Below are 24,211 nucleotides of genomic sequence, written 5' to 3' on the forward strand. Positions count from 1 at the left end.
AAAAAAAAAAAAAAAAAAAAAAAAAAAAAAAAGAAAAGAATAGTCATCTTAAACTTTGTGTATGAATAAATGAATTGTATATTTCTCAAGCACGTGGTCCACATTGGGCACACAAAAAGCTATTTAATAAGGGCTCATTTAATTAATAAATGATACCTTGGGGCTTCCCTGGTGGCGCAGTGGTTAAGAATCCGCCTGCCAGTGCAGGGGACATGGGTTCGATCCCTGGTCTGAGAACATTCCACATGCCACGGAGCAACTAAGCCCGTGCGCCACAACTACTGAGCCTGCGCTTCTAGAGCCCGTGCTCCGCAACAAGAGAAGCCAAGAGAAGCCATCGTAATGAGAAGCTGGCGCACCACAACGAAGAGTAGCCCCCACTCGCCGAAACTAGAGAAAGCCCGCGTGCAGCAACGAAGACCCAGCGCAGCCATAAATAAATAAATAAATAAATAAATAAATAAATAAATAAATAAATAAAATAGAATCTATTAAAAAAATAAATAAATGCTACCTCAGGTTTGTCTCCCCTCTTCTGGAACCCCTAGGACATTTACATTTATCACATAGCCCAGATTTCCTAGAATTTGCAGATTTCCTGTCCTACGGTCTCCATAAGTACAGTTGCACACGCCATATGTCTGGACATATGGTCCTCAGTAGTTGTAAGACGAAGCCATCTTTCTTGCAATAAGTCTCTGATTTCTATTCCTCCCTTTTTGTTGACTAAGAGATATGATTACGATTTCAAATAGTGCCCTTTCTTTTAACTTCACCCTCAATTTTTAATATTACAAAAAGCATACTAGTAGAAAAAGTCTGACAATACAAAGTGTGCAAAATAAAACTCCCTTTCACCAAAGACAATCTATTTCTCCTGTTGTTTCCACTTTGTCATTTCTAACTCAGGTCTCCTACACTGAGCGCCTAGAGAACATTCAGTACACAGAGGAGGCAGCTGCGCTGTCCCCCGGGCACCCGTCGGCAGACGGCCCACTCGCTAATTCTCTGACCTCGGGTGAGTCACTCAAACTTCTATGAGTGTCGGGGGTCCTTAAAATGCTGCCCATGTCACCAGGTTGTCAAGAGAGATATGTATGGATTAGCGCTTTGTGTTGTGTAGCCCTAGTCTTTATGCCTGCTTTACGATAGATTTGCCAGTTCACCCTGCAGCTTTAAAGGACGCCCCATCAGCCCTCACTCGCGCCCGGCCCCTCGCCCCTAAATTGCAAATCCAGTGCCTCATCCTGCGGTGGCCGCTTCTCAGGGACTCCTCCCCTCCCCAGTGACCCCTCGCGGAGGCAGAGCGCCCACTAGCGCCAGGCCCCGGCTCGCAGATGACCGCGAAGCTCCAGGCGCTCTTGGCCTCCGGGAGAAGGCAGCTTTCTTTGCAGAGGAGTTTGTAACGTCTGCTTCCTCTAGGGCCGCCTCTAGATCTTAAATGAATAGACTCTAGAGTCGCCCCGCCCACAGTCCCGTTCTTTCGTCTTCCAGGACCTGCAAAACAAAGCTTCCCTCGGCCCGGAAGCCCTGCCGGCCCCCAAGCCTTCCTCTAGCACCAGCCACGCCCCACCAACCAGACCAGTTTCCCCCCTCCGCCCTCTCGCCTCATTTTTGATTTCGGCGCGCCGCGAGCCTAGGGCGGCTGTGATTGGTTGGAGGTGAGCACACTTCCCGTCTGATTGACTGATAGTAGCTAGGGTGGGGCTAAGGCCGCGGCGGTGAATTATGGGGGGTGGGTGCCGATTGGTTCCTGAATGAAGAGGGCGGAGTAAATGGCGGAACCAGGCGTTGGGGCTGGGGGTGGTTTCGGGGAAGAGGAAAGAAGCCGTGGGATGGAAGTAGTTGGGTGTCCACAGCACGGTAGGTCAGGGTGCTAGGGTCCTTCGGGGTCTGTCAGCCTAGCGTGGCGTAATCACTGTCGACCTTCTCTCCTCAGGGACCTTGTGTTTTCTGAAGACCGGCGTCCGAGATGGCCCGAATAAAGGAAAGAGCTTCTACGTGTGCCCGGCGGACACATGCAACTTCGTGCGGGCCGCCGAGTAGGTCTCGAGCTGGGCACGATTCCCGGCGACTGCGCGTGGCCTCCCAGGAGGAGTCTCCGGCTCCCCGCTTCCCACAAGGACTAGGAGAGCTGGGACCCCTGGTCTGCGGAGCCAGGTCCCTTTAAGTAGTTGGTAATCCCAGGAAAGCGTGGCATGTTAGGGACACGCTCCGCCACTGCTTCCTGTGTGACCCAAGGCTGGTTACTTTCCCTCTCTGGGCCGCCAGTTCCCTCACTTATAACATGGAGGATTGGCTACATCTGGATCCTTCTGGTCTTTTTCAGTTCTGGGTTTCTGTTCACCAGTCAGGCCTTGACCCTCCCTTCTCCTGCTTGAACATTACCCCCTTCCCATTTAAGTGAGGCATACAGGCATATTAGAAATTAACTGGTGCCAGCTTTGCACTAGTTTTAGGCCGAAGTGGTTTTTATTTATTTATTTTAACATTTTTATTTATTTTTGTTTGCATTGGGTCCTCGTTGCTGCACGCTGGCTTTCTCTAGTTGCGGAGAACGGGGGCTACTCTTCGTTGCGGTGCGCAGGCTTCTCATTGCGGTGGCTTCTCTTGTTGTGGAGCACAGGCTCTAGGCACGCGGGCTTGAGTAGTTGTGGCGCATAGGCTCAGTAGTTGTGGATCGCGGGCTCTAGAGCACAGGCTCAGTACTTGTGGCGCATGGGCTTAGTTGCTCCGCAGGATGTGGGATCTTGGCGGACTAGGGCTCGAACCGGTGTCCCCTGCATTGGCAGGCAGATTCTTAACCACTGCGCCACCAGGGAGGCCCTCCAACTGATTTTTTTTAATGTTCGAAGTTAAAACACTCTGGTAGTCAGATTAACAGCCCCCTTTTAAAAATAGTATTCTCTGCATTTAAGTGGTGAGATTGATATTCCAAAGAAACAAATTACTTTAGGGATTAAAGCTGAAAGAAACATCAGAAATCTGATTCAGCAGTCTAGTTTTTTACAAAGGTGAAAGCTGAGACCCAGAAATATTAAGCATCTTCTTTGAAGTGAGGAAAGTTAATACTGTTCTCATAAAGTGTTGTTAATGTTTTCACAGTACCAAGTGTCCACAGTTTCTATGTGAAATTTTAAACTGTCACATCATTATGCATTTTTCCTGCTTTCTACTTAACTTGGTTTAGAAAAGGTATTTTTCTACATATGTAAGGCACATAATGGATATCAATATTAGAAAATAAAGTATTTTTTCAACACATACATTAACTTCTCATGTTTCCCCCAAATGATTTAGATGATTTGTGTTTTTGTTATGCTTTGAAACTAAGTTGAAGATTTTTACCCTTTTTCAGATTTAGAAAATAAATTTTTAGAGAAAATATTTTCTTAGCCTTCTAATAAGTTTTTACATTTGAAAGAAATTACTGGGATCCAACTTAATTAAATACAAAGTGACTCTATTTAAATCAGTGTTGAATCTTAAGATAGAAGGGATCAAACAAAAATACTCAAGCTATCAACACCATATCATTATGGCAGAGTTTACTGTTTAATTTCTGATATCTATATGGAGCTTCTTAGGTTCAGTCCCTAGCTCAAGTTTCATGAGACATGAAAGCACATTCAGATTTGTAGGAGTTAAACATTAATAGAAGCATAAGATTTGGTTTTAACTGAAGAGAAAAATGCCCTTATATAGCTTACCATTTATAAGAACATATTGCTATACAAACTAGTACAATAATATTTGACATGAAGATGGTTATTTGATAAATTCGACCTCTTTGGAATGTCTAGTAACCAGAATATAAGCAAAAAGACAAAGAAAATGCCACAGGTCACGTGAGACTACTTTAGATCTTCACTCTCAAATGTTATACATAAATTCTTTCATAGTAAGAAGTTGGAAGGGAGGAGTTGAACTTATGCCAACCAAGCATGAAGCAAATTAGTAGAGTGTGTTTGCAGAGTTGGCATGTGAACAACACTGAGTGACAGCTAACAGGTTATCAGGAAAAAGGATGATGGAAGAACCTGGGGAAAATTCACAGCTTGGAGGTATCGCAGTATAGTGGGCACATAGCACAGTATCATTTTAAACCTGAGTCCTCAGGAAAAAGATAGATATGTTTACTGTCATATTTTATTTGGGGGCATGAGAAGAGATGAAAGCTGTGGGCCCTTTCCCCAGAGGAATGCACATAGACATAAAAGTGTGGGGGATTTACAAACCCAGTAGAGGTCATACATGGACCCTTCAGTTTAAAACCCATATTCTGGATTTAATTTTAGGTTATTGACCTCTATTCTTTGCCTCCTAAAACAAAATTTCAATTTTTTTTCCCTCTAGCATTCCTGTTTCTCATTGTTTATTGCATGAGGACTTTGCGGTAGAGCTTCAGGGTCTGTTTCTATCACAGGGCAAGAAAGAATACAGGTAAGTGTCCAAAAGGAACAGCTAAGTGTATCTGTTTTTGTTCTGCTTGGCCTGGTGGGGTTACAGTCAGGTGTTTTCCTAGGATTGACTATTCTTTAAAAGTCATTAAAAAACAAACGGTATTTCTATATATATTGAATATCTTTTGGGCTGTCACTTCCTAACTTCTGAGCTACTGGTTAATGTGAGAAGCCTGACTTCCGGTTAATTTCTGGATAAACTGCTCTACCTCCCTCCCTCTCCAGCTCTCAAGTAGCGAATTTAACATCAGCCCAGCAATGGTCATTAACTTGTCCTAACTGTTCAACTTTCTCATTCTGGTAGTACAACGAGGTAATGTGTAAAAATGTCTAATGTATGTTAAGTACTCAATAACTGCTAGTTTCCCTTTTATGGGAACTCAGAGAAAGGGCAGAGAAGTCTATATAGGTGGCAGATATTTGTCATGAATATTGAAAAATATTGTATTGAAAAATAAGTAGGAATTCGCTAGGGGCAAAAAAGAGGTCATATTTAACAGATCAGTATCCTGCATTAGTGTACAGGGGCATGAAGTAATTGCAAGCATTTGGTTCAGTGATAGTTTAGCATATATTTAAGTGGAGACTTCAGAAGAAAAGATTGGCCAGGAAGGCAGGGGCCAGATGTAATGTTTTTATATGATATTCTGTGCAGTTTGGAATTTATATATTCTAGATCAATTTTTCCCCCCAAGTATAGGCATTCAAGTACCATCTTCACAATTTTTACATAACTGAAAACTGCCTGTACTACTATATTTCTTAACTGAGTTATGCATGCAGTACGATGCACAGTTCTTTTAAGTGTTCAACCGGTTGAGTTTTGAGAAAGGTATATACCCATCCTTATAACCAAGATCCCAGTCAAAATATAGAATATTTATTTCCATTACCCCACTAAGTGCCATTGGATCCCTTCTGGTTAATCCCCCCACCCACTGTAGCCAATCATTGTTTTGATTCATACTGTATGTATTCTTTTGTATCTGGCTTTTATGTAACAGTATCTGTGAGATTCATCCATGTGGTTGTATGTATCAGTAATTCATTTTTTTTTAATAAATTTATTTATTTTTTGGCTGCGTTGGGTCTTCGTTGCTGCGCATGGGCTTTCTCTACTTGTGGCGAGCGGAGGCTACTCTTCGTTGCGGTGTGCGGGCTTCTCATTGCGGTGGCTTCTCTTTGTTGCAGAGCACGGGCTTTAGGGCATGCAGGCTTCAGTAGTTGTGGTGTGCAGGCTCAGTAGTTGTGGCTCGCGGGCTCTACAGCACAGGCTCAGCAGTTGTGGTGCATGGGCTTAGTTGCTCTGCAGCATGTGGGATCTTCCTAGACCAGGGATCGAACCCATGTGTCCTGCATTGGCAGGCGGATTCTTAACCACTGTGCCACCAGGGAAGTCCCCAGTAATTCATTCTTTATTATTGCCCAGTTGAATTCCATTTTATGAATACCATTTATGAAGACCATTTGGTTTCATGTGGTTTTTTGCCATTTTTGTATATCTTCTTTGATGGAGTATCTGTTTAAAATGTTTGCCCATTTTTTAAATTGAAATTTTTAAATGACATAATTGTAGAGTCATAAGCAATTAAAAGAAATATTGATAGTACAGAGAGATCCTCTGTAGACTTTACCTAATGGTAACATTTTGCAAAATTTAGTATAATATCATAACGAGGATATTGATATTTATATTGATAATCCACTGATCTCATTTGTAAAGATAGTTTTACTTGTACTAATTTGTGTGTGTACATATACATTTAGTTCTATACAACTTATCAAGTGTAGTTTTGTGTATTCACTACAACAGTCAAGATATTGAGTGGTTCCATTACCAGAGGATCCTTCTTGTTGCCCTTTTATAACCACATCCACCTTCCTCGTTTCCCCGTTCACCCCTGCCAATCATGAACCTGATCTCCAGCTCTAAAATTTTGTCATTTCAAAATGTTACATACATGGAATCATACAGCATAACTTTGGGGGATTTTTGCCTATTTTTAAAATTGAGTTGTCTTTTGTTATTGAGTTGAGAGAGTTCTTTATGTGTTCTCTGTAGAAGTCCTTTGGTGGATATATGGATTGTGAATGTTTTCTCCCAATCTGTGGCTTTCATTTTCTTGACTATCTTTTGAGGAGCAGAAGCTTTTCATTTTATGAAGTCCAATTTATCATTTTGTTATGGTTTGTGCTTTTTGTGTTCTCTGAGAAATCTTTGCCTACCTCAAGATCATAAAGTTCTCCAGTGGTTTCTTCTAGAAGTTTTATAGTTTTTTTTTTTTAATGGCTTTTTTGTTTAGTCTATGCTCTACCTCATATTATCAATAACTTGGGGTACCTCATGAGATTCAAACTGGGGTTCATTTAATTTTTCATATAGTAATGAATGAATGTTATTCAGTTGTTTCAGCACCATTTTTTGAAGACTTTCCTTTCCCCATGGAAACGCTTGGCACCTTTGTTGAAAAATCGGTTGACTACCACGTGCTGGCCTATTTCTGGACTTGCTAAGCTATTCCATTGATCTATTTGCCTATCCTGACAAGATCAGATAAGATCGTGTGAATCCAACTTTCCTTTTCAAGATTGGCTATTCTAGGTCCTTTACATTTCCATATAAAATGTAGAATCAACTTTTAAAATTTCCTCAGAAAACTCAGTTGGGATTTCATTGAACCTATATAGATGAGTTTGGGGAGAACTGACATCAATATTGATCTTCCAGTTCATGAGCATGGTATGTTATTTATTTATGACTTTTAAAATTTCAGCATTATGGAATAGTTCTCATTATAGAGTACTATACCCTCTTGGTTAAATTTAGTCCTCAGTGTTTTAATGTTTTTTGACACTGTTGTAAATGGAATTTTTTTTTTTTTTTTGGCTGCACCATGCGGTGTGTGGGATCTTAGTTCCCCAACCAGAGATTGAACCCTGGCCATTGGCAGTGAAAGTGCATAGTCCTAACCACTCGACCGCTATGGAATTCCCTATAAATGGAATTTTAAAAAAATTCACTTTTCTGTTGTTTTCTGCTAGTACAGTGGTGCCAGTAAGCCTCTAGTACGTGAAGTTAGGATGTTCTCCTTTACACACTACTGGGGGCCCTGAATCATACAGAGATATTGTTCTATGTGGTAGGAAGACGCCAAAGAACTTTTTATTCAATTTACATTAAAAGAAGAACTATGGTAGTTAGATTAGGAAGTGAAGGCAGTGGAGGCACGGAGCCCACTGAACTAATAGTTGCTATTGAATGCCTACTACGTGGCATGTTCTTTACCTCTTATCTTCATAGAATCTGCTATGAGAGGTTTCAATACCCCTGTTGTATAGACAGATGAGGAAACATTTAGAGAGGTTAGAAAAGGAATCTGAGGTGCCATGGTTATGATGTGGCATCACTGGGATTTGAGCCTAGGTCTAACCAACTCCAGGCATACCCACCTTCTCTAAGTGAAAGATGGGTTTGGATTGAAGCCCTGGCAGTGGAGTTGGGTGCACTTAGACTGGAGAACACTTGCTGAAATGGATATGGCACGTTTCCTAGTAGGGTGTTTAAGCACGTTTAAACATGTTCTTTCCTCCATTTACTCAGCTGGGACAGTGGTCATGGTAGCCCTGATTTCACTCAGTTGTGAGGGTTCACTGAGGCCGTGTGTGTGGTGCACTTAGTCTGGCATTCGGCACATGGTCAGTGCTCAGGAAATGGTTGCCTAGTTGGGTTTATGGATGATGAGTTTACCATTAAGCAAGACAAGGAAGGAAAGGTAACATCAGTAGAGGATGGCTAACACATACAGCTTTGGACTCATTGTGTCTTATGTATGTATGAAACCAGCTAGCAAAGTGAGTGGGCAGCTCCGAAGAAAGGTCTAAGCTGAAGACAGAAGTTTGAGAACTTGTCTCTAATATTCTTTTTTTTTTTTTTTTTTTTTTTGCTCACGGGCCCAGCCGCTCCGCGGCATGTGGGATCTTCCCGGACCGGGGCACAAACCCGCGTCTCCTGCATCGGCAGGCGGACTCTCAACCACTGCGCCACCAGGGAAGCCCTGTCTCTAATATTCTTCACACTAGGTAGATGAGGCTGAGAGGTGATCATTATTTTAAAAATAGAAAAAGAATGCTTGAATGTATTTCTTTTAGTCCAAATCTAGAACACTTATTAGGAGGTACTTACTAGAGCTTTAAAAAGCTTGTTTTAGGACAAATAAAATACAGTTCTACAACACACAACAAATTAAAAACAAAGCAAAAAAAGCAAAAAATCCAACAAGTACCCTGATAGGTGGTACAGGCTGGAAATTTAAAAAGAAATAGGTAATGTGTCTATGGATGATGACTTCCTTAGCAGACAGTAAGGCATTTAGCCAGAACCCCTATACTCTGGAGAACGATGTCAGGGAGTACAGCCTTTCCTTCCCCAAAACTGGGTTTTCTTTTCAGGAACTTAAAGTGCTTTACATGCTTGAATTAATACCATTATGTTTAACGCTTAACCTAGCTAGGAGATAGGTGTAGCAGAGTAATGCAAGGGAGGTATAAACCAAAGTAGGACTAAGATGCCCATTTTTGTTACCTTGGAGTAAAGCCACTTTTGTGTGTAGTTCTCTAACTAAACACCAGATGGTACCACTCACCCGCGTTTGACCGACCCTCAGCCATGAGCATGTTTAATGCCCAGTTTATGGGCCTTAAAAAAAACTATGATAGTCCCTCGGTAGAACCAGAGGGAACAACCTTGCTTTGATGTCAGTGATGTGGCACACGTTGGTATACAGATGTTGGACATTGTCATCCAGCTCCTGAGTTCATGTTCTCTCCCCTCTCTCTCTTTTAGCTTTCATTCTCAAGGATATGGGGTCAAAATAGATGGTAATATTCTTTTGTCTGTAGTTGGGTAAAACCAACCAGTTATTTTAGTTCTTTAAATAACTGGTTGTAGTGGGATGTTCAAAATACTTCATTTTTCATACCACTTGAATCTTTGCATGTCTAGGAAACTCCTTGTATGGTTGGTTACTGGGTGGAATTGACATGCAGGTTATTTAACCCAGTGATGATTACCTAGGCTGATGACGGAGAGACATTTGGGCATGAACCAGAGCCATGCAGAAGGACCTCAGGCCCAGCAACCCATGAAGAACTCCACTCAGTAAAGCCAGGACTTTTACTAGGTGCTGTAGAGTGTCGTGCATTGCGCTGTATCATAGAAGTAATCCTTGTATGGAGAGGATATTAACCCTTTGTAATATGTGTAGCAATTACTTTTGCCAGTTTGCCTTTTTTTTTTGCGGTACGCGGGCCTCTCACTGTTGTGGCCTCTCCCGTTGCGGAGCACAGGCTCCGGACGCGCAGTCTCAGCGACCATGGCTCACAGGCCAGGCCGCTCTGCGGCACGTGGGATCCTCCAGGACCAGGGCACGAACCCGTGTCCCCTGCATCGGCAGGCGGACTCTCAACCACTGTGCCACCAGGGAAGCCCCCCCAGTTTGCCTTTTGTCTTGTAATTTCACCTATAGTATTTTTACTATATGCAAGTTTAATACTTTTATGTAGTCAAATTACAAAATCCTTTCTCAGCTGCAGGATTTTGTCATTCCCTTTTCACTTTAGGATTACAAAAATATTCATCTCCATTTTTTTCCTAGAACATTTACAGTTTCATTCTTTTTTTTAAAAATAAATTTGTTTACTTATTTATTTTTGGCTGCGTTGGGTTTTTGTTGCTGCGTGCGGGCTTTCTGTAGTTGTGGTGAGCGGGGGCTACTCTTCGTTGTGGTGCGCAGGCTTCTCATTGTGGTGGCTTCTCGTTGTGGAGCACAGGCTCTAGGCGCGCGGGATTCAGTAGTTGTGGCACATGGGCTCAGTAGTTGTGGCTCACGGGCTCTAGAGCGCAGGCCCCGTAGTTGTGGCGCATGGACTTAGTTGCTCCGTGGCATGTGGGATCTTCCAAGACCAGGGCTCGAACCCGTGTCCCCTGCATTGGCAGGCGGATTCTTAACCATTGCGCCACCAGGGAAGTCCTACAGTTTCATTCTCTACATTTTTTGTTCCATCTTGAATTTTTGTGTAAAAGAATGAGGTAGAAATCCAGCTTTATGTTTCTCCGTTGCTGCATATGTAGATGTGAACCCATATTTCTAAGGTCCCTGTGACACAGTTGGGATAAGAGACACACAGAGGTTGGTGAGCAGTCCGATCTGCACATTAGAGTGCTATATTGGATGTGTTCAAGTGCCAGATGCTTCTGTGACTGTAAGACTAACAGTAGGAGATTAAGGCTTATGAAGGTTACTGAGAAAGTGGAGGAGCTGAGACTTGGATTTGGCCTTGAATGACCTCTTGTTGGTTTCATCATTATTGTTCATAACCTATGTCCTGGAAAATAATTAATGAATATACTGTAGAAATTATGCTCTTTTTTCATAGTGGAATCAGTATTTGCTTTCTCTATGAGAATATATTTCCACTGCTTTCTCTGTTGATTTACAGTTTATAAATGTAACAAACTTTTTATCCTAAAAGCAGAGAAGCCCACCCAGATTGATTTTAATAAAAATGTAAGTAGAAGCATTTTTTGCACTGTGCCTAGCACATAGTTGATGCTCAGTGTGTGTTGATTTCTTCCCTCTTTCTCCAAATCTTGCCCTTCTCCTGAAAGTCTTTGAGGCGTGGGCTTTAAAACAGATACTATAAAATATTCTTTCAGTAAAGGTTTCAAGTACTTGATACACTTTCAACAACAGCAGGAATTTGTTCTTGACTTATTTTCATAAGTAGTAGTTCTCCTTAATAGTAGCCAGTACTTTGAATTTTCATGCATTCAAGGCATTTCAGAAATTTTCAGAACTATACGTTCAATATAGTATCCTATCGCAGTAAGAAAAATTAGAAACCAATACATGTTTTTTAAAATTGTGAGCTTGAATGGGAAAACTGTGAGTTTGTATGAGAGGGGCTGGTCCTGTTTTCTTTTTAACTTGACATTTATGGAATACTTGTCTGTTTGGGGCTTGTTATCTTTGCTTCTATGTCCAAGTGAAGTATGGCGTTGAGGGGTCGTGACCTGCTCAGGGTTTGTTTTTGAGTTAGGACTCTTACTGTGATATACAACAGTTTGAAAAAGAACAAGAAATTAAACGGAAAGAAAGCAGAAAGAAGAAATTAGTGCAGGTAAAACAAATTTAATGAGTTAGAAAGCAGCAAAAAGAGAACTAATAAATAAAACCTAGAAGCTAATTGATGAAGAAAAACAATGAAGGCTCTAATCCACAGTATGAGATATAGATAGTTGCCTTACGGATATATTAAAACACATGTGAAATGACATATACAAAAGGTTATTCGTTGTGATATTGCTTTTAATAGGAAAGAATTGGAAACAACCAAACTGTCCACATCAAGAGGGTCTGGTTAAATAAATAATGGAACATCCTTATAGTGGAAAACTGCAGCTGTGTAAAAAACTGTGCAGCTGGGCTTCCCTGGTGGCGCAGTGGTTGAGAGTCCGCCTGCCGATGTAGGGGACACGGGTTCTTGCCCCGGTCCGGGAAGATCCCACATGCCGCGGAGCAGCTGGGCCATGAGCCATGGCCGCTGAGCCTGCGCGTCCGGAGCCTGTGCTCCGCAACGGGAGAGGCCACAACAGTGAGAGGCCTGCTTACCGCCAAAAAAAAAAAAAACAAAAAAACTGTGCAGCTGTAGAAAAAAATATATATATATGGAAGTCCTTTATGTATATGTTTTTATAGAAAAATCTCCAAGACATTGTTAAGTTTAAAAAAAAAAAAAAAGCAAGCAAGGTATTTAGTACCTTGAGTAGAGAAGGAAGAAATAAAATATTATATTGATCTGAATATGCATTAAAACCATCTCTGGAAAGGCAGACAAAAAATTAATGAAAATGGTTACTTGGGAGGGATGTGAATGGAACATATGAGGAGGGGGTGCTTTTCACTGCCATTTTACACTTTTTGATTGAGTATATTACCTGTTTAAACAATTAAAATATGTTATTTTAAAAGCTCTTATTTAACTGATTACATGTTTTTGAGAAGTCATTTGGGGTAAGGAAAAAATCAGTAGGTTCTGTTTAATTCAGCAATACTTAACTATTATGTACAAAAGGCGAAGCTTAGTTACGAATGAAGAGATCATATATGGTTATAGCCTTCTGGTTGCTGAAAATATAGTTGGGCAGACAGGCAGATACAAGTGTACTACAACTATATACAAGAAAAACAGAGAAGCAGTACAATGAATGAACAGGGCAGGGGATGTGGGAAAACCTTGCAAAGGAGGTATGTCTTGAACTAGGTGTGGAGGGACCTGTAGGACTTTGACAGCTGGTGATGGGGTAATGGTGGGCAAATAGGGATAAGGAGGACATCCTTTGGATGGAGGATGGTACACATGCAAAGTCCAGTAGGATGGAGAGTGTGTGGCTTAGTTTGAGGATGGGACAGAGTAGCCATTTCTGGATAGCTGGAGTGTAGGTAGTGTTTGTGTGAGCAGCGACTGTCTTGCACTGGGATGTAAGGCTGTATTCAGTCTTTATTTTCTTAGTGGAAGATTGGAAATATATACAAAATTAGGATAGAATAATACAGCACATGAGCTTCAACAATCACCAATTCATGGCTAATCTTGTTCCATATATACCCTACCCACTCCACCCCCCACCTCCTGCCATATTTGGAAACAGATCCCAGATAATGTCATTTCTTCTGTAAATACTTCAGTGTGTAGCTCTAAAAGATATGAACTCTTTTTTTTTAACCAGTTGGAGTACAGATTTCCAGTAGATTCATAAATGTTATAGTTTATTTTTTGGTAGTTTTGTTCATTTGCTTAAGTCAAGATCCAAATAAGGTCCACAGATTGCAGTTGATTGATAGGTTTTTTAAGCCTCTTAAGTAGGTTCCCCCCAATCTTTTTTTCTCCCTTGTGATTTACTTGTTGAAGGAATCGAGTTGTTTATCTTAATAGCATTTCCCACTGTTAAGAGTTTGCAGATTACATCCCCTGGTCTAGTTTTATGTGTTCCTCTGTTGTTTGTATTTCCTGTAAATCAGTAATTGGATTCAAGTTTGACCAGATTCAGGTTAGTTTTTGTTTTGGTTTGGCTTGTTTTTTTTGTTGTTTTTTTAAAATTTATTTTTGGCTGTGTTGGGTCTTCGTTGCTGCGTGCAGGCTTTCTCTAGTTGTGGAGAGCAGGGGCTACTCTTCATTGCGGTGGCTTCTCTTGTTGTGGAGCACAGGATCTAGGCACGCAGGCTTCAGTAGTTGTGGCACGTGGGCTCAGTAGTTGTGGCTTGCAGGCTCTAGAGCGCAGGCTCCGTAGTTTTGGCGCACGGGCTTCGTTGCTCCATGGCATGTGGGATCTTCCCGGACCAGGGCTCAAACCCGTGTCCCCTGCCTTGGCAGGCAGATTCTTAACCACTGTGCCACCAGGGAAGTCCGTGGCTTGGTTTTTTTGTTTGTTTGTTTGTTTTTACTTTATGGGAAGTATTATGGCTTCCCTTTAGGGAAACATAATGTCTGTTTATCTCCTTTTTTCTGATTTTAGCAGTCCTTGCTGATCAGTGTTCCCATGTCAGTTATTCTGTAGAGTTAAAAGAATAAATCTATGAATACCCTCTGGTTACCATGACATCTGTATCCTTTCACTTCTCAGCTCTTATAAATATCCTGTGAGATAAAGAATTTTTAAATGTCGTACATATAAGAGTAATTGGTTTCAAGTGACCTTTGAAAGCTGGTATCAAATAATTGTAAGATGTTTTCTTGGGTTAAAAACAAATTTATCTCTTGTTTTAATGTATTTTCACAAATTTGATTATTTCTGTTTTATACTTCATTAGGTTATTCTTCCGATGTGTTAGAAGTAAGGCAGAGGGGAAGCAATGGTGTGGAAATATCCCATGGCAGGTAGGAATTATTCATCTGTTTTCAAACCTGACTATTAAGATTGTTTAATCTGTGGGATCACCTGAAAAGACCCTGAAGTCTGGTATAAACTGGTTTTCATTGTGCTGTCTCTGAAAGACAGTTCTTTTCTTTAAGCATGGTAGACCTTGTTGGGACTCTTAATTCAAAGGACCATTTGGGTCTTAAATATAGTTAGTATCCTGCTATTTAGGGAAAAAATTAAATTTACTTGACTAACTTCAGCATGTTTTTATAGACTGATATCTATTTGATGTTGGAATAAGCTGAGTATAATTCATAAGCTTCTAGAATGTGAGAATTAGGAAAGACCCTACAGAAATCCAGTACATGAGGAGCTAGACTGTACAAGGTCATGAAACTTGTTTTTGTAGGGAGATAGCTTGGACTTAAGATTCTGGATTTACACCATGAAACCTTCCTAAAGCCAAAATCAAAGCAAGTATAGGGTACTGTTTAAGTTTTGGGAAAAGTTCATCTTGAGAGAATAGTTTTTCATGAAAAGTATACATTGTGGCTATTGCTATTATTAAAACACTTTGACTTGGTCACTACTGTTCCTTGAGGCCTGGAAAAGCAGTGATCACGGACAGAGAAGGAACCAAGCATTGAAAGTACTGTTAAGAAACGAATACTTTGTGAATTTGGCAGTCCTTTCTAGAGGGAGAAATGATCCTAGGAACATTCAGAAAAATTGGACTGCTTTTACTGTGTTTCCATTTCCTCTGAAAAAAGGTATTCTAGATGTTAAGGTTGCTTTAATATTTTATATTAAGATTATTTCCTTTGTCTTTTAGGATCCTAATTCTGAAGAACATTCTGTAACCAGTACGTCTCAGCATGCCTCTGAGACATCTCGTTATCCTTCCAGCCAGCAGAGAAACCCGTTCAAGTTAGTTGACAAGAATCAAGAACCATCCCTCCGGAAGCAGTTCATCAAAGGTGAAGATGAGGAAAAGACAGCTGATAAGAAGCAAAGGGAAAAGAGAAATCCATTCCTGGATCAAAAGAAGGAACAGAAGCCGGAATCTAAGTGCTGGATGGAGAAAGATCTCTCATCTGGCCTGGTGGTAAAGGAAAAACAATCTGCTGTTCAAGAGACACAGCAAGGGGAGAAGACAGAGTTTCATAGTGCTGCAAAGGAGGTTGAAGGGGTGCACAAAAGAAACCTTTTTGAGATGAAATCCAAACAGGTCCATGAGAATGAGCTGAGAGAACCATCTGCATCTCAGGAGAGGTCAAATGGTGAGAGTCATTCTGTCCAAAAAGAATCAGAACCTCCAAGGGAAAAGGAAACTAAGCCTTTGCCTCGAATTGTTCACAGTCAACACCCAATAAGCCAGTCCCTGAAAGGGGGACACCTCAGCAAGGAGGACCCCAAGAGCTGGGAGGCTACAGAAACAAAGGCAAAGAATGACGCAAGCACGCAGACCCTCCATAAAAGTCTGCTCCAGGGCCATTTGCAGGCACAGCCGGAGACCCGGGGCACGCCTGCTCCAAAGCGACCGGTTGCTCAGCCTGCACCATTGGCCGCAGGGCACCCCCAGGGAGAGAGGCGAGACGCCGATACAAGCAGTGGTGACGGTGAGGAAGATGATGTTGTTTTTGTTTCCTCTAAGCCAGGGAGCCCCTTGCTCTTTGACTTGACTCTAGACTCACAGAAGAAGGACCACAAATTCCCTGGTCAGAGTGTGCAAAGAAAAATTTCTCCTGACTCAGGCGTTTCCAAGAAGGGAGAATCTTCAGACCCAGAAGCCCAACGTGTGTACCTCACAACACAGCTGAAACAAAAGAAGGTACTGCTGACCTGTGTTTTGTTTGTAAGTTTGGAGCATTGCTTGCTGTGGGCAGATAAGGGACACCACAAACAAGTTAAATATATTAACGTGAGAAAGGTTTTAGTGGTGAATGTTTAGTTTCTGCCTTTTGCTATGTTTATATTTTCAGACTTGGTAAGTCACCTGGGTTTAGAAAGGAAAAAGCTTCTGTTTTCACACATATAGTTAAAAGACCGTGATTTCAGAGTTTTAGCATTTTAGGCTATTTTAATGTGAAACTATTTTTCTAATGACTTGAGAGGAGCGACCCATGTTATAGGATCTGTTTTCCAGAGCACATTGGCATCTGTGAACATCCAGGCTCTTCCAGACAAGGGTCAGAAGTTGTTCAAGCAACTTCAGGAGCTGGAGGATGCGCTGGGTGCCCTGGCCCTCTCTCCAGAGCAAGGTAAAAGGGGTTCTGCCCCCAAACCCGCAGTTTGCGTGAACTTTAGGAGACGTTCGAGAGGCGTTTCAATAAAGAATAGGTTGACTCATTCACTTGCTCATCTTGTTATCTGTTACTGAGCTTCCTTTATAAGTTACACCTGTGATTTATAAAAACTTCCTCCTATTTCCTGTGGACTCAAGTCTTTTTCCCATTGTTTAAGAAATGGTTTAAATGCTGTGCTCTCTCAGAAGTCTTCCCCAGCTCATGGCGATCCCACCCTCTCTTGACCTCACCTCATGCGTAGAATTCCTTCACTTTTCTGAAGTGTAATCTGTTCTTCCCTTGTTTTTTGAGCAGGCACTAACGAGAAGAGTAACACTCAAGTACCACAGCAGAGTAACTTCACCAAAACGACCACTGATCCTCCCCACTTGGTGCCTCCCAAACCCCTGCAGGGCCGGGATCTCCAGCCTCTGGGTTGTCTCGGACTGAAGGCTCCCCGCCAGGAGGCTGCTGGAGGGTCTGATCAGTGCTGTGGAGGTGAGATCCGAGGGCCTGGCCCTGGTGGGAACCACTACACCTACGAGTTAAATGCTGCCTCGTAGATACCTTTGTAACCATGAAAAGGGAGAAACGATTCTGAGTTGCCTGTGTGATAAAGCTCGTGATGCTCAGCTAAGTTTATACACAGCGTAATTTAGATCTTTGTGAGGGCAGAGACTGTGTCTGCCCTGTTCACTGACCTTGTTCACGGTCCTTGATCAGTCGGCCTGGTGGTCAGCGTATGGGAGTCATCCAGTAAATGTTTGTGAATGAAAACTTGAACTCATATCATGATGAGGGAGGCAGGCCAGTGGATATGTTTATAGTCCTTCTGTGTGTGTGTGTGTGTGTGTGTGTGTGTGTGTGTGTGTGCAGCGTAATTTAGATCTTTGTGAGGGCAGAGACTGTGTCTGCCCTGTTCACTGACCTTGTTCACGGTCCTTGATCAGTCGGCCTGGTGGTCAGCGTATGGGAGTCATCCAGTAAATGTTTGTGAATGAAAACTTGAACTCATATCATGATGAGGGAGGCAGGCCAGTGGATATGTTTATAGTCCTTCTGTGTGTGTGTGTGTGTGTGTGTGTGTGTGTGTGTGTGCGCGCGCGCGCGCGCGTGTGCGTGTGCACTGAGGCAGAGCAGGGGACTATGTGACCATGACCAGTAGACTCAGAGAGCAGCACCACCCGATTTAAATGAGTGTTTCCATCCTGAACTCTGCAGAAAACAATGAATTCAGAAGCACCTGCAGCATGAAGATCCCAGGTAGAGCCTCAACTATGTAATATGATTGGTTGGTTTGCTGACCAGGACACAGGACCTCGAGTGGGCTGGCAGTGAGGAGAAAAGCTAAAGCCAGTTTTCCCCCAACTGAGAACTGCTCGAGATATAGGGAGGGAAAAGGAGAGAAAAAAGAAAACAGGAGGAAAGGAGGGGAGAAAGGTTGGAGAGCAGTAGTCAACAAGCAGGTAAGGAATAGATGGGGTGCCAGATGAAGCAAAGGTCTCTCTGAAAGGGCACGGAGAAAACATACTTACATGTATAAAATAGATAAACAACAGGGACCTACTGTATAGCACAGGGAACTATACTCAATATCTTGTAACAACCTATAATGGAAAAGCATCTGAAAAAGAATAATATATAAAGAAGATGTATGTATGTAACTGAATCACTTTGCTCTACGCTTGAAACTAACACAACATTGTAAATTAACGATACTTCCATTAAAAAAAAAAAAAGAAAAAGTACTTGGTCCAGTGGCACAGCATAGCTGTGCTCCAGACTGTTTGAAGAACATTGCTGTGTGACAGCGTCATTCAGTAATCACCATGGTGATGGAGTTGCCTAGAGAAATTAAGTTATGGTGGATTATTAAGGTAAGAAGTTATGTAATATGTTTAGGAAAGAATTCCATTAAAATACCTTTTCATTTAAAAACATTTTAACATATAAGTGAATAATTAATTTTTATTGTCTTAGAAATCTCTTAGTTGGATATTTCATCCCTAAACTTGCAACCAGCTAAGGTGCTTGTGTTTATTAATGAGCTTCAGTAGAAGTTCTCTGTGTAGAATGAGTGGGGGCTCCAGCACTGAAGTATTATATTCTCGGTGCTGTGCAGGCAGCCTGGGACGCACACTGTAGGGGCTGTCTCTCCCTGTCTGCCTAAACTTTGGCAGACTCCCTGTTGCTCAGCCTCTTCTATTGCTGGCTTTTCTTCTTTGCATCCAGCCCCAGGGGTCTTTTTTTTCTGAAAATTCTCATGGTATTACCTTCTTCGCTGCCACCTCTTCAAAGCTGAAAGAGAAAAAAATATTATGGGTTATCTTATTTTTTATTATACTTTATTTTGTCCTCTATTAGAACACTTGATAATGTGATTTTTAAAAATAACAGACAAACAGAGACTAGGGATAATGAAGCCTGTGAGTCTAGGAGAATCTGGAGGCAAGAATTTTTAGTCCATACAGATCCATCATCTGGCAAATAATGAATTGCCTTTTTGCAACCCTGGCCAGAACATAATACTCGCAGCACTTTTAGGTAACCTCGATTTGTACGCAGGCCCTATGAGCCAAGGTCGCCTTCGCGCAGTGTGGCAAATCACAAGTGAAGCCATTGATGAGCTGCATCGATCACTTGAGTCACGTCCTGGCGAGACAGCTGTGGCAGAGGATCCAGCTGGGTTGAAGGTGAGCCAGGAAGGCCCACAGGGCAGAGTGTCTTATAACAGTATCCCAGCGCCCACGAGGAGGGGGACCAACTGCTGTGAAAGTGCCCATCAGAGTGCCATTTTGACATATCTTTTCTACAAATAATGCTCAAGTGGCTTCCCTTGCAGTATTTTCTTTTTTTCTGTTTAGCAGTGAGAAGCAAAAAACAACAGTTTTTTTTTTTCCTTAAAGTCATACAGTTTTATATGTCTGTAGCAGTAACAGATCCATTTATTGAGCTTCAATAGGTGCCACAAGGTTGCAAAGGAATTGCTGCTCTTAGTGGACTAGTTGGGGTGAAGGTGCATGTACAACCTACGTAAGACAACTAGACAATGACTGTAAGACAGAAAACGTGCATTGTCGTGTACTGTGGACTGTATGCAAAGTACAAAGGGATTCGAAATAAAGGAAAAGTTACTGTAGGTCAGCAGTATTATTTGTGCCTTAAAGAAACTTGGCAAGCCTAGAGATAGGATAGAAACCAAATACTCCAGTTAGAGGGAGTGGTGCTCAGAGGGAAGATACAGAGATTGGTATTAATGAGTGATGATCAGGTGACATCAGTGCCTGAGCTGGGAGCAGCAGGTGATGTAACTAAGCAGGAAGAGTCCCTTGCTGTGGAGCCTGGCATTGGTGAAGGAACTTAGACTGGAATGGCTCAAGAGATATTGTGGAATCACTGTAGAATTTTGAGCAGGGTTGTTTTGTGAAGGTTTTTTATGTCACAGAGTTCAGGATAAACTGGAGGAAAGAAAGACTAGAAGGTGGGCCCCCAGTTAAAGGGCTATCAATTTATGACTAGCAGTGTGGACTGGGACATACTAGCAGTATGACTGGGACATTGTCCTCTCTGTGGGACATTGCCCACAGAGAGGAGAGGCACATTTAAGAGATAATGAGGAAGAGCCAGTGGAATGGCTGGTAAAAGTCGGGTGACCAGTCAGAGGTCTTGGCTGCAAACAGTAGAAACTGACTTGGGCTGATTAAGCAGACAAAGCAGGACTCTCACTTGAGAGCGAGAGAGGCGGCTCTTGATAGACATGCTGGACAACTGGCATCAGTGACAACTGTCCGGGGCAGACCAGGACGTGTGGTGAGAGGGAGGAGTCCAGGACTTCAAGGCGAAACGAGTGGCTGATCTGACAGCTAGAATATTGGGAGGGTCACTTAGAGAAAATAAACAAGTAGAGTATGGAGTCCATGTGGCCAGGCTGCAGCATAGCCTCTCATCAGGAACTGGTACTTAACTTTCGGTTATTACCTTTGTCAGATCCCTTTGCTGCTGCACCAGAAGCAGGCATTAGCCTGGCTGCTATGGCGGGAAAGTCAGAAGCCACGAGGAGGAATTCTGGGTGAGTCTGGTGTTAGGCTAAGAGCCAACAAATGCAGTGCTTTGTTCAGTCCTCTCAACTCTGGGTAGGTACTCTAATGCCCCATTTGACAGATGAGGAAACTGTGGTGTGGGAAGTTTAAGCCACGTGCTCCAGAGTACACAGCCATAGGATCAGTCAGGTCTTGGTTGCAGGCAGTAGAGATTGGCTCTGGCTGATGAAGCAGAGGGAGGGTTTATTCTGTGGTGGCCCACAGAATCTCTGGGAGATGTGGAGGGCCGGGCTGGACTTCTAGGAGCAATGGCCAAAGCCAAGTCACCAACGGAGTGTCCTGTAAGAACCGTCATGGCTGCTCTGTGCCATCGAGCAGTAGAAGAAAGCACTGCCGCCCCAAAATCAAACACTGCCGTCTCCAACCTTTCCTGTAGAAAGCATTTCACAGGGAGCCTCTTTTCTAAAGTTACTCACATCTGCATCAAAGTCTGGTGTGAGTGTAAGTGCTCTGTAGAGCCAGGTCATGCTGCCGGTGCCTTAGCGGCAGAAGAGGCAGGAAGTAAGTATTCCAGGCTCTGCTTTGCAGACCCGTCACGCTAAAATTTTCCAAGGTGTTCAACTTCCAGAAAGCATGACAGATATCCACTATGGCTAGTAAGTGGCTGTGTCTGGGTCTCCAAGACCACCTCCAGGTTGGATGATTTGCTAGGATGCACAGCATATAGTCATATTCGTGGGTGTAATTTATTACAGTCAAATAGATTAAATAATAATTGAGTGATTTGATTTGATATAGGTCAAAATTAGCAAAGGAAGAAGGCACTTGGGGCAAAGTCCAAGGGAAACCAGGTTCAAGTTCCAGAGGCCTCTCCCAGTGGAGTCACTCAGTGTGTGCTTAAGTCTTCCACATGTAAAATGTTGCCAACCAGGAAAGCTTGTTAGTGATTTGGTACTCAGGGTTTTTACTGGGGGCTGGCCACATAGGCAGCTTCAGCCTGGCAGGTACTGGAATTTCAGATTCCAGAAGGAAAGCAGGTGTTCAGCATAAACTGTACTATTGGTACAAGCAGTTTAGGTACAGTGAGCCACTCTTACCCAGTCTGGGAATGGGGGGACCCCTCCTGAAATCCAAGTTCCCAGATGCCAGCCAAGGGCCAGCCTTGTAAGCTGGCCTTCCAAAGGAGAGTAGTCAGCTGCTGTGTTAGCTCTGCACAGTGGCAGAACCAGACTTTGAACCAGAGCCCATATGCTCTGACATTTTACTTCTGCTTACGTCAGAATGAGTATTTAAACTGTTAACAAGGGGATAATAATATTTTATAGGGTATAAATAGTAAATTGGATAAGCTCAGTAACCGGCACAGTGATGGTACCCAAGAACTGCTAGTTTATGACCTTCTTTGATGAATAAGTTAAGGGGATGGAGGACTGTCTTGAGTTAACTCCAACTCCAAAAGTGTGGTAGTAAAGTGGTGGTAGGCTATATCTACAAGACCTTTTTGCTTTTGCAGGGGAATAAATAAGACTAGGCAACATCATCAAACTGAGGGAGAGATCAATGAATGTATTGGATAAGTAACAATATAACACGGAGACTCGAATAAGATCTAAATAATAAGTTTTAAATTTTACAAAAGTCCTAGTAAATGTCTTTGACCTAGATCTCAAAATAAATAGCAAGAATTAGTGTTCATTTTAATAAGAAAGACAAAGGCTTCAATAGAGGAGGCAAAGCATGGTGACTGGAATGGCACTGACAGCAGAGGACCAGGGCTGGTGTCTGCCCGGGGCTGCTTCTCTTGAAGCTGAGCTGATTCTTTGCCCTAAATAGTTACGTCTCCTATTTGTGTTTTTATTTTCCAGCGGATGATATGGGGTTAGGAAAAACCCTGACAATGATTGCACTCATCCTGACCCAGAAGAATCAAGAGAAAAACAAAGAAAAGGACAAAACCACGGCTTTGGCTTGGCTTTCCAAAAATGGTATTCAAAAACCTGCTATTTCCTAAATCATGCGAGGCAGCGGAGAGTGGAAATTTTTCAGCCATGAAAGGATGGCTTTGGTCATATTTAATTTATTGGAAAACTAGCATTAGACTACTTTCCTATAGTATCATTTCTGACACTGAATACGCTAACTAGAAGTGATCATTTTTTCCTTTTAATATAAGGTTAGCTTGACCTGTGATTAGGAACAATTTCATGGAGAAAGCTAAGGCTCCAGAACACTTAGTTTAAACCTAATGATTATTTTTGTTAATGTTGAGGATATAACTATAGGATAGATCCAAATTAGTTAATATATTATTTTTTGAAAGAAGATCTGTGACAAATTCAGATTTTAGCCACCATAGCAGACACTGTTTTCCATGTTCTGAACTTCCAGAAGTTTCCAGATTCTAGACAATTTCTCTTATTTCAACCTCTGTTTTTAAAATATAATAACTGTATAAGTACCTTAAAGGTCCTATATATTATGTACAGCCAACACCACATGTAAATTGCCATGTACACATGTACATTTCTCAGTTGGTTAGATAGTTAAGGAATCTGTGGCCATCTGCTCTCAGGGCCTCTAGTGACCACTGTTGCAGCTGGACCCTGTGTCCCTGTGTATAGTAGCAGCATGTGCGCACCTGCACACACACAAAGGATAGGGGGCAGTGGTACAAATACTCCGGCACTAACTGGTTCCGAAGTAATGTTCGCTTGTCCTAGGGAGTTTTGTACTTACACTTTAATGTGAATGTAATTAAGTTATGCTTTTCAGAGAAAAGTAATAATACTCCCTTGTAATGAATCAACTCAGGATGAGTTAGGAAATGATCCAGCTTCTACATTCTGGCCACTGTGAAAGCACATTGGGGTTTTTTGGGTTTTTAAAGTGAAGTCATGTGCTACCCACTTTCCTCGCCCTCTTTAGCCTCTCTCTCTTCCACTTCTATAGGGGAAAATAAATAATGGTTTTGAGTTAAAAGATTATTTCTTCCGTTTTCTATTCTACTTCATGCATACTTCATTTTATTGCGCTTCACAGATACTGTTTTTTACAAATTGAGGGTTTGTGTCAGCCCTGTGTTGAGCAAGTCTTTTGGCGCCATTGTTCCAACAGCATTTGCTCATTTCGCGTCTCCATGTCACATTTTGGTAATTCTTGCAATACTTCAAACCATCCACCAGTAAAAAGATTACGACTTGCTGGAGGCTCAGATGATGTTAGCATTTTTAAACAATGACGTATTTTCAAATTAAGCTATGCACCTTTTTTAAAAAACGTAATGCTATTGCACACTTAACAGACTATAGTGTTGTGTAAACATACCTTTTATATGCACTGGGAAACGAGAAAGTTTGTGTGACTCACTTTATTGCGATACTCACTTTATTGCTATGGTCTAGATCCAGACCTGCAATATCTCCAAGGTATAAGCTATGTGTAGAAATAGAAGCAGCAGTTGTTAAAAATACTGATTGAAGGAATAAATGTCAGTTAAGGGAAAGA

At 42.1% G+C, this 24,211-nt stretch overlaps 1 protein-coding gene across 1 annotated transcript in view; it reads left to right on the forward strand.

Annotated features, from left to right (window-relative positions):
- The first annotated feature begins 1,835 nt into the window (after nucleotides 1-1,835).
- Nucleotides 1,836-24,211, forward strand: part of TTF2 (transcription termination factor 2) — a 42,288-nt gene continuing 19,912 nt past the window's right edge. The window contains exons 1-10 of the mRNA XM_007461620.1: nucleotides 1,836-1,863; nucleotides 1,940-2,042; nucleotides 4,357-4,443; nucleotides 14,333-14,399; nucleotides 15,215-16,213; nucleotides 16,529-16,643; nucleotides 16,983-17,165; nucleotides 19,233-19,360; nucleotides 20,655-20,736; nucleotides 22,573-22,692. Coding sequence (XP_007461682.1) covers nucleotides 1,836-1,863; nucleotides 1,940-2,042; nucleotides 4,357-4,443; nucleotides 14,333-14,399; nucleotides 15,215-16,213; nucleotides 16,529-16,643; nucleotides 16,983-17,165; nucleotides 19,233-19,360; nucleotides 20,655-20,736; nucleotides 22,573-22,692 — 1,912 coding nt within the window. The remainder of the gene's footprint in view (nucleotides 1,864-1,939; nucleotides 2,043-4,356; nucleotides 4,444-14,332; nucleotides 14,400-15,214; nucleotides 16,214-16,528; nucleotides 16,644-16,982; nucleotides 17,166-19,232; nucleotides 19,361-20,654; nucleotides 20,737-22,572; nucleotides 22,693-24,211) is intronic.

Source organism: Lipotes vexillifer, unplaced genomic scaffold, assembly GCF_000442215.2.
Source record: "Lipotes vexillifer unplaced genomic scaffold, Lipotes_vexillifer_v1.1 scaffold858, whole genome shotgun sequence".
Taxonomy (NCBI): domain Eukaryota; kingdom Metazoa; phylum Chordata; class Mammalia; order Artiodactyla; family Lipotidae; genus Lipotes; species Lipotes vexillifer.